Here is an 11229-nt window from a genome sequence, read left to right as displayed (position 1 = left end):
TCTTTCTGGCTTCTTTCTGGCCCTGATGAAGCTGATGGTTTGCTTGGAGGGCTTCAGCAGCTACTGATAGTAACCTGGATGCTCTCTGCAATTGTTTTGAGCACCTGGTCATGCCGCCAGCGATATCGGCCTTCCCCCAAAGCTCTTGTGCAGCAGCTCAAAATGTGCTCAAGAGTTCCCTTTCTCTAGCACAGGGCACATCCTGGTGTATCGACCAGACCCCAGGTGTGCAGGTTGGACGGGCTGGGGAGGACGTCATAGACTTGCCTGGACCAGGAACTTGATGCGGTGTGGCTCTGCCCGCCAGAGGTCAGTCCACGTGATCTTTCTCTCCACAGCTTGTTCCCATCTAGTCCAGGCACCCTGACGTGCCATTCCCACTGCTTTGCTGAACCTCTCCTCCTCCACCGCCGCCATAGTTCTGAGATGGTGGAAATCAGAAACTCGTACAGAAGCAGAGGCTACAGTATCCTTGGCAGAATCCCATGTTGGTACACCCATGCCTTCAATTTTCTTAAACATTCTTCGCCACCTCTCCAACTCCTCACAGGTGTTTTTGATGGATGTTGTATCTCTGAGGCTGCTGTCGAAGATATTTCCCAGGCTTTTTACTGGTTTTTCAGACAGTGTCGGGATTTGAGTTCCTGAGATGATAAAGTTAAACTTCTCCACCATCCTGCCCTTCTTTAGCACTACATATCTGGATTTGGTTGGCTTGAATGACATCCTGATAAAATTATTAATACAAGTATTCATTTCTTTTAAAAAATCTCTTACTGACCCCAAACCTTCAAATATTATCCTCAGAAATAATTTATGACACATTAAATGTATAACATTCAATTTTAACAACACTCATGAGCACAATATGTGTCCTGAACAAACTATCACAGCTCCAGCCTCCATCTATTTGTTATTTTAATATCCATACAGTAGTTTTGCATCAAGATTTGGGAATTTTACATCGGACATAAAGTGGTGGCCTAACCCAGACTGCAACATAGCGTCTGCCCAGATCCGGGCCACATCTGGTACATGTGGATTCCACATGTGGGCCGGATCTGGCCCGACACTATGATGCTGTCTGGGAACACAGTATCAAACCTGCAGTAGTGTAGGTCTCAGTTTTACCTTTTAAAAGTCAAGACCGTATACTATACTAATTGCTTAATTATTTTATGATTAGTTATATTGTATTTACATTTTGCCTTTAACTTAGTCCACTACTGCTCTTTTAATGGACATATGCAAGAGAAGTGATGAAACTGTGACAGCAACATTGCGTCCTCTGCAGTCCGAACTAACCTGTGAAGTCCATGTTGGTCTTTTGTTTCCCACACAGCACAAAAGCCAATCCCACGGGTAACACAAAGAACAATACAAAGAACAGTGAGGTAAGTGGCCGTCCCTGTGCAGCTGCTGGGATGGATCACTGTGGTTACAGCATCTCAGTGCAGAGGTGAGTGTTGAAACTCTCAGAGGAACAGCTGATGATTTCAGCTCCGCTCTCAGGGGAAGAGAAACTGTGATGGAGGAAAGAGAGACAAGGGTTTGGCGCCAGGGAGAAAGAGCTTTGCAATGGTTTATTCATTTCTTTATTTTTGTTGTTGTTGCGAAAAGCACACATCTGACTACGTTTTTTTTTTTTGTTCACTGAGGTGATTTTGAATGATAATCATTATATATTAGCTATATAGTATTTGAATAGCAATGTTTTATTTGGCCTAGCAAGATTGCTCTGAGAAATTTGTCTAGAAAAAAAGTGATATTCACAAACTTAAAAACAAATTTGTAACATGACAATATCTAATATAGTCTAGGCTCTTAACTGAGTCTCTTACTGTTTATCACTGAAATCTGAGACAGGCAGAAAGTCAAACAAAATTGTCTTCCACAGGAAATATTCAAGTCACAACACAGTTCATGGAACACTAACACCAACAGTCACACATCCTCCAAAAGATAATTAACACTCAGGAGAGAACTGCTGATAAACTCAAAACAGAAACACGTTTTTTCTTTTTTTTAAAGACACTGAGCGGAAACCTGTGATGGTTCCAACACTTTCATACAGTGTTGTTGGGTTTCCTGAGATTAAAGTGTTTTAGGGGACGCATTAAAGAGTGTTGTAAACGGAGTCCTAACTGAATTTCATTAAATTAATATTAATATTCCAGAATTAGTAATAATTCAGAGCACATTGTTATCCACACAAAGACAAAACACCTACAGGGTACGCTAAAATTATACAATAAAAATTAACTGAATAAAAACGTTCATAAAAATGACAAAACTTTAATAATAGGTCACATATGAACATCTGCCCTACTGAATTAATTATAAGGTGATTCATATATGAAAATTACACCATCATTCTAATGTTTGGCATCACTAATATATAAAAAAAAAAAAAAAACGTTTTATTCAGGCAGGAAGCAATACAATTTTCAGTAAAGTCATTTGTTAAATGGTATAAAAAAAGATCTCCACGTTAAAATATCTCAATGTTATCTTAAATGTTAAAAAAGATTTCCATTTCAAATAAAATACGTTATTAAATAAAATGTCCACAAAATATTAAGAAGCACAAGTATTTTCAATGTTGATAAATGTTTCTTGAGCAGCAGATCAGCATATCAGAAGGATTTCTGAAGGATCATGTGACACTGAAGACTGGAGTAATGGCTATGTTTTGTCCTTTAAAGCTATACTGCTCTTTAGAGAGAAAAAACAAAACGAAACACAAATTCTACAAGGACAACACACCCGTGTCATAAAAATGGGAAATATATTTTTATTGGTACCTTTAAAGATACAGGTGTCATGAATAACAGAAATACTCACAGTAATGATCATGTTGGAAAGCAAACTCGACACCTCAAATTAGCTCTCTCTCTTTCCCCCTCTCACACACACACACACACACACACACACACACACACACACACACACACACACACACACTTGTGTACACACACACAGGTCACATTTTCCTCGCCAATCTCTTGGTTTAATCAGGATTGTTCTCCATATTCTGATTGATACATACAGATGGAACATATGATCCATTTCTTCACACTTTTCCCATAAGCATTTTAACATGGATCTTCAATGGGCTTCAATAGCAGTCTATTCATTTTTAGTTTCAGCAGGAGGGAAGTGCGAAGATGGGAGTTAAGGAGTCTCTGTAGACAGAGCCAAACGAGAACTATCTGTAAGCGATGTCAAGCCTCAACATGCTCAGTGCAGGTTCAATTAACATGTTTTACATGCACACAAACTCAACAATTTATGAGGGCAAGTGTGAATCCGGATCGGAAAAGGAAGAGAAAGATTTGGTTCATTTAAAGTATGTGATTCACAATGCAAATATACTGCACTGGATAATGGGTAAAAGGTTCACAGCACAGAATGCATACAGTGCATACTGTATAAATTAGCACATGCTTAAAATAAAAACAAACAAAACAGTGCATGATGGCGTTTTTTTTAGGTATCAGTACTGACAGAACTGCAGTTGGATACATTTGACTTTTAGGAATGGCTTTTCAACACAATCTCCAGGGCTTACAGGAAATCTGTTCAACACTCAAAGGGGGAAAAATAATAAAAACACTCATGGAAAAAGGGAATCTTCTGTGTTATATATATTAAGATCTATAAAATCATACTCACTCACAACACCTGTTAGTAATTCTCAGCCAATTGTGACTGCACCATCCACTTCACACCAGGATTTAAAAAAAGGCAATCTAAGATTTATTATACATATTTATGTAAATAAAAAAAAAACAATCTTTTAACAATCAATAGATTTTTTGATATTCATGTGAATCAGGTATTGAAATACCTATTTGTTCATTTCAGTCACTCTTTCTGTGAAACACTGCAGCAATGAGGTCGAGAAAAAATGTTTTGTGGCACAAAAAAAAAAAAAAAAAAAAAAAAGAATCGATAATTTAATATAACTGTTATGCCAGAACTTTCATTTAAAAAGGCCTTTGAGATGCTGCACTAAGCGAAACGCTCACAGACACATTTCTAGAACGTTTTCTGGTCCTGTATTCCAGACCAAAGGATGGAACGATGAACTCTCCAGCCTGGGAATGGGTATTCCACTTGGGTACGTTTATTCCCCCTCTCCTCGTTACTGTCTCTTTTTCGGTCTCTCTGGAGAGGGGTGGGCGGTTACCATCCATTGATGATGTGGTTCATGTAGTCCTCGGTTGGCAGGCGTGCCATACCCTCTCCCCTGACTCCGTCCTCTCGGAACGGGCTGTGGAAAGACGCCTGTCCTCTCAGTAGTCTTTGCTCCCGCCGGTCCAACATGTGCTTGTACTGGTAGCGCTGCTGAAACAGGTCTTTGGCGTAATCATACAGCTTCATGTCAAGATCGTTGAGCTCCTCGATGCGCTGTATCGTGTCGTTGTCCAGGTCCACGCCAGCCGCCCGCGTGCTGTTGTACTGCATGAACGGCCGGATGAACTTGAGGTGGAAGGTGCGCTCGAACAAGTACTGCGTCTTCCGCTGGAACTCCGTGAGGCCATAGAAAGCCATGTCTCGAAGGTTTTTCTTGGCTGATTCGAGCAGGAGCTGCGAGCGCCTCTTCTCGGGGACCGTTGAGAGGTTGTAGCAGCCAACCAGGCTGAGGTCAGCCAGCATGCGCACTTGCCGGTTATTGGCTAGGTTGTAGGGGCAATCCATGAACTGCTGCAAAGTGCACCCCGACCAGTCCGTGCCCTCGTAGCAGGACGGCAGCTCTTCGGGTGTGGGGGTCCGTCCGTCGCACATGTGCAGGGACGTCTTCCACGTGGCCCCGCGCTGGACGTGCCTCCATTCGCTAAGATAGCGGGAAACAGGGTCCCTCAGTAGAGTGATGTAGTAGAACTTTCTGTAGGAAACAGGATAGGAGAACTCCATTAGTCACAAATCAAACCAATATACAAGATTATGATATTTTTATTTAAGAATTTGTATCAGTAAAGGCATACCCTTGGAACTGAATGACCTTGGCTTTGCTAGTGCCATGCTTTACATGAATATGCTATTTCTCTCAACAAAACACGTACAGTAGAACAAAAGAAAATGAACACAATGCAACCTGTTTTGTGGGTATAGTATGTCTATAACTTTATCCTACAATTAATACTCTGTTTTGAAAGACAGGATGTGTACACCTGATGTAAACCGTGACTCAATAAATGCCTGAATTGCTCAGTCTTCCCAGCATGCCCTGGGGCACCAATGTCTTAATCCTTTCCCACCACTTCACGTCCTGCCTGCTTAGATTCTCTTGTGATCGATGGACCTTGAAACATCATTGTGATATTCACAATATATTTGGTGTGCTATTATGTATTAAAATAATTATATAATTTAAAAATCAATATAGTTTATATAAATTAATATCATAATGTTATAATACCATCTCTACTGATATAGCATGTAAGTCACTTTGGATAAAAGCATCTGCTAAAATGCATAAATGTAAGTAGCAAAACGCCATTAAAGTTAGTAAGTTTCAATTAATTTCAGTGAATCGGTTTTAAATTAATTGAATAAAAACTCAAATTTCACACACTACACAAATCTTGTACGTCCATGCACACTGCCTTAACAAGAGATGAAAAAAATCATTATACCCAAACATCTGCAGACATCTTTAAACCATCATTATATGGAGCTGAAGTGAAAAAACAGGCATGGCTCAGATTCTTTTAGTGAAAGGCTGTTTTGAAGTGAGAGCAGTCAGATAACGATGGTGATGAAACCACCTCAAGAAAAGACCTTAGTTCTTACACTGCTCACACGTACACTATAGGGACCTTTCCTGAAAAATATGCAAAAATAATTTACCAGAGCGTTCTGCCACAGCATGTTACAGGGACAAAGGCCACAGGGAAAACGAGTTTTGGCGGAATCAGGCAAAGGATTTGTGGAGTGGGAGGAAGACAAAGCACTGCCAACAACCTAGCAGGTGGTTTTCAACAGATTGATCTCAACCAAACTGACGACAGAGAGCTTTAGCTCTCAGTTACTGAATCAACGCCCCCGTCACCACCCGCTCCAGCTGTGCTTCACCCTACATTACCTCTTCACACCCCTGTGACCAAATGTGCCAAGGTAACAGATTCCCCTCAAAGTGCCAGAGAGCTGATTACACATTCGAAAACAGCGTGAAATCTCCGATTAGACAAGAACAGTGGGAAATGCTGAAATTCATTGCTGGTGACCCACATTGCACTTAAAAGGTATCACTGGGTGCTGAGATACACTGAGCAATCATCTTGCCTCTGGCCAAGAGGTGGCAATCCAGCCAACATTGTGCACTCAAATGCCCTTACACTATACATGCAGTTCCCTTACTGACCACATGGTGGCAGTGTGCATGTATTAACCAGGCCCTAACAAAAGCATAGGACAGTTATGCACATTTCAATACCTTCCCTGTCACAGCAAGACCACTCTCAGACTTGCAAGAACGTTGTTAAAGGTGACTTTCTGACTTCTTCAGACTTCCGTTGATCTTTTCCTCTTTTCTCCTAAATCAATAGAATAATTTGTTTGATTCTTTATGTCTTTTTAGGATCTTCAGATCTCTTTTTGTTCATTCCCTCTTCCTTTCACACTATTCGGTGACAAGGCTACAGGCTTATAATCATTAGTGAGCCTGAGAGACATCTGAGATCCCTCTTCAGCGCCAAGTCTTCCTGTTTTAATAACTCTCATGTTTCCACAGCGATTAAACTCTGGGCCCCATCAACACGCATGGCAGATCCAAATCCCAGCCAATAACTGGCTGCCTGCTCTGTGCAAGGTCGGTCAATACTAATAACACACAGTGAAACAGCCACATTATTAATGAGAATGGACCCAGTACTGAGACTTAGGGCACCTCACAATGTAACTGAGGGTCATACCACGAGCTTGGACTGCTGCAGTGTGCAGACTCATAAATTAAGCTATTGAACACTAGTCTCTTTTATAAAAGTGTTTCATAATTAAATTAAGACCAAGCTGAGGCCAGCTTGGGTGGAAGGATTTCAGCATGTGTGCAAGGCTGCTTTGGCAAAGTCAACAGGAAGTGTAGGAATCTGGCAGATGTTGTTTTAAGTATTTGTTTAATCCTCTTGTACTACAAAACCTCAATGTCAGGAAGAGTATAAAAGTGTAAAACTACATAGTTTTAAATAAACTGACTGATGGGTTGCCTAATTGAACAGACATACCAATGGTTGGTATGTCTGTGGTGGTTCATCATTCATCTCCATCCATGCTTTTTCACTGTTGAATCAAACACACTTAACAAAAACATTAAAACAATCCACAACTTCATTAAAAACCCCATTATTGAGGTTACAACCCTGCTCTCTTCCACTGAGACATGGGAAAGGAAATATGGCTCTTGAGAGAGACGGAATGAACAGCCCGCTGGAGAGTCTGGAGTTCAAGGTCAGAGATGAAGACAGAGCGTGCTGGAAGACTCCTCCTCGGGCTGACAGCTCACAGTGGAGCCGTCACAACTCTCCATCTGACACGACTCCGCATGCAAATCAGCCTCTCAAATATATGACGACTGCACAAAGACCAGTCACCCTTTCTGACAGACCCGACACAAAACAGCTGTGGGGGCACATTTTCCTCTTTCAGACACACAACACACAGCAGAAGTGGAAGAATAATCGAGAGAACAACTTCCAGTGTTTGGTTTGGATGAGTGTGTTAACCCCGATAGTGTTTGTTGGGGCCAAGATGTTTTTGTTCTCTCACATACACACCCAAAAGGCCATTCATCTCCATTGTTGGCTTCTTAGGAAGTTTCACTCCCAGTACTTCCACCCAATAGTGTGTTTAAACTAGAGAAGTGAAGCATTGCTGAATTATTGATGCAATACCTACACTGACTCTTGATACAGGGTTCCCTCACCTCGCCAGAGCCTCCAAACTTCTACTAGTTTAACATGTTAGTACCCTTAACTGGTTTAATTTCATCAGGGAGGATTGTGCTGTCCTGGGTGTTTCAGCTCTGTTTTCGCTGCTCTGAGTGCGGTTTGGGAAATGAAAGTTTCTTTTTTTGCCGGCAAAAAGCACCAGACTGTGCAAAATGACTCTAGTCTGTCATCCTGGAGATGGTCCACTTGAAAATCCATTTCTCTGTAAGAGCCGAGTATAAAAAAAAAAAAACACAATGGAAAGCATTGACAATTCAGTGTGGACATTTGTGTACACACACAACTGAACATTACCTCTTCCTGACCACACAAGGATGATTACACACTAACATATCAATGACACCAGGATGGTTTTTTATGATTACAAGCATTTGATCCTTCAAAATTTGATGCAAGGCTCCACAACAAGTCATTCTGAACTGGTCCACCGCATGCGATATGATTATACCTTTCATCAGATGATGTAACTCTACTGACATGCTATTCAGGGTTTGGTGGGCCTGGCTGTTTCTTTCACAAAGAGACACAAAGTTGCTTTCCAGTTTATTTATTCCATTGATTTTAATAATGCACAAAAAAATTGCACCATACTTTATGGGAGTGAGCCATTGAAAATGATTATAAACTCTTATTTGAAATGTTGTCATTAAATCTTGTTAACATGGAGCGGTCCACATTTACATCCTTAAGGTTAATCTACACAGAATAAAAATCTACACAGGCTTTTGTGCGTGGTGTGAAATTAGCCCTAGCCCTAATGGAAAAGCAATGGTGTCAGAGATCATTTTTAACCTCGTTTTGGAGGATTCTTGTCTTAGAAGTGCCTGGAACAACATAGACCAATGAGAGGTCTGTATGAATTATATTAATTATATTACGGTTCAAAAGTTTTGGATCAGTAAGTTTATGAAAGGAATCGCTTCTGCTCACCAAGGCTTCATTTATTTGATCAAAAATATATTAAAACTGTAATATTGTGAAATATTATTACAATTTAAAACAGCGGTCTTGTATTTTTCATTTACTTTAAAATGTAACGTATTCCTATTTCAGCAATCACTCTATCATTCAATAATCAAAACAGTCATGCATATTAATATTTGTATGGAAACCATGCTACTTTTTCCCCAGGAATCTTTGATGAATAGGAAGTTCAAAAAGGCATTTATTTGCAATAGATTTTGATCAATTTGATCTATCCTTGCTAAAAAAAAGAAGATTTTTCAAAAAACAAAACAAAAAAACTTTTGAACAGCAGTGCATATGCTAACAGTAAGCAGACTAAAATATGCAATGAATGAGGTAGAATATCAATCATTTCACATAACACTGCATTTTACACATGAAAAATGATGCTTTACACAATCCTTTGAAACAAGATGAGCTATTTTTACTCTGATCTGTGAATATAAACAAACATGATGAAGTGTATAGGGAACCAGATCTAAGATGAAACCAGAGAATGAAAGAGGGTCTCCCCAAGTTTCAGAAGGTGGAAATTTAATCTGTGACGGCATCAAACCTGTTAAAGTACGGTGGGATGGAGGATTTCAACTAGATTTCTCTGACTATCAAAGGCACCCCAACTGCTTTCACCAGGATGAATGTAAATTCCACCTTATTCGTGGCACTCGCTGTCGCATGCTAGCCGTTACAGCTGAGAGAGCGTGACTAACAAGAGAGCTGCGACTCTTTCGTCTTGGGATGTGGGAGGAAGAGACAGATAAAGATGGCAGTGTGTCCATGAGAGAGAGGAAGAAAGGAGAAAAAGGATGAGGAGAGAGCTATAAAGAATTAGATTTTTATGAAAAAAAAAATGTGAGTAGTGCCCCAAATAGATGAGGAACCGCAAGAGGAACCAGAAATAAAACAGAACATCTTGGAAATGTGGTAAATAAGTCAGTAAGGATGTGTGGACCCCCTGCAGGTCTATTCCTATCTTAAACTAGCACAGGTGTTCCTCTTTAGAACGGGTGATAAATTGCATGTTGAGATGCTAGCAGGCGGAGAGACTCCCGGCAGGTTTAAGATCTGCCAAATGTGCAAGGACAGATCAAGCACCAAACCAACACACTGAAGGAACCCTGCGTGACCTCTTGGGTGTCATTAAAAAGCTGTCATGATGTGAATTGTGACGGGCATCATGGGGCATCAGTTGTCTGAAGATTATGTGAGCGGTGCGGAAGCAGACCTATGATTTCATCTGGAACTTTTTCCGCTTTTTTTGAAGTCGGAACATCTGTTTTCTCACACTCCAAAATGAGCATCACAAGCTAACATATTATAATGCAACAATTCACAACATGTTAATAAATTAGGTGTTAACAGATTAGGAATCAGAATGAAATATTAGCAGAAAGACAATGATCAAACATAAAAAAATAATGTTTTGTGATGATGAACGACGGACTGAAAATGTGAGCTGACATATGCGGTGCAATTTAAAAAGAGATGTATTAGGGAAAACATACTGAAGATAGCAGTTGAACTTTAAATAAAGAGAGAGTTATGGGTGGAGAGACAGACAGCAGCAAAACAGTCGATAAGGATGGAGCACTTTAATAAAGCTAGAGCTTATTGTTGCATGCAGTTCTTCATGTTTATGTATGATTGACGATCAGGAGGGACTAAGGCAAGACTGGAGACTAGAGAGGGAATAATGAAGGATTTCAGAAATCCTTCTCATAATATGATGCCCTCCTGAGAGAGTCTAGGATGACCTGGCCTTTAACATCCAACCCTGAATATTTACTCCTTGAGGATGTGCTATGGGGAAAGGTTTCAGAAAAAGGTTTTCAGGTTTTCCATGAAATATTTTGAGTGATAACCAAAGAAAACTAGAACCAAAAAAATAACAAAAGCAAAACAAAACAATAAAAAAAAAGCCTACCAGTCTTTAAGAAAGCTGGTGGCCGACAAAAAAGAACAACATGTTAAATTTTACAACGACGATTACTACTACTATCACTACTAATGATATATAATTAATATAAATAATAAATTATTACTATTATTGTAAAATAAATGTAATATTTATATTTTTTCGAAATAACATTTTATTAAGTTTCACAACAGAACAACCATTTTAAAAAAAAAAAAATATTATTTTAATGCCATAAATATCCAATGTATCACCAGACGTGACCAAAATAGGAAGAAACTACCATGTGCCCTTAAAAAAAAAAAAAAACAGACCAAATAGTAGCGTGAGAGAGAGAAGAATCAGACCACCACCCACGTAAGACTCTAAAAGCACAATGAAAGAGCTCTCCACCAG

At 39.8% G+C, this 11229-nt stretch overlaps 1 protein-coding gene across 1 annotated transcript in view; it reads right to left on the bottom strand.

The window, feature by feature from the left end:
* Nucleotides 1-4157: 4157 nt before the first annotated feature.
* hs6st1b (heparan sulfate 6-O-sulfotransferase 1b) overlaps nucleotides 4158-11229 on the bottom strand; it is a 50975-nt gene continuing 43903 nt past the window's right edge. The window contains exon 2 of the mRNA XM_079863531.1: nucleotides 4158-4891. Coding sequence (XP_079719657.1) covers nucleotides 4189-4891 — 703 coding nt within the window. The 3' untranslated portion in view covers nucleotides 4158-4188. The remainder of the gene's footprint in view (nucleotides 4892-11229) is intronic.

This window comes from Squalius cephalus, assembly GCF_949319135.1.
Source record: "Squalius cephalus genome assembly, chromosome: 25".
NCBI lineage: Eukaryota > Metazoa > Chordata > Actinopteri > Cypriniformes > Leuciscidae > Squalius > Squalius cephalus.
The sequence above is the reverse complement of the archived record's forward strand: the minus strand, read 5'-3'. Positions and strand labels throughout refer to the sequence as shown.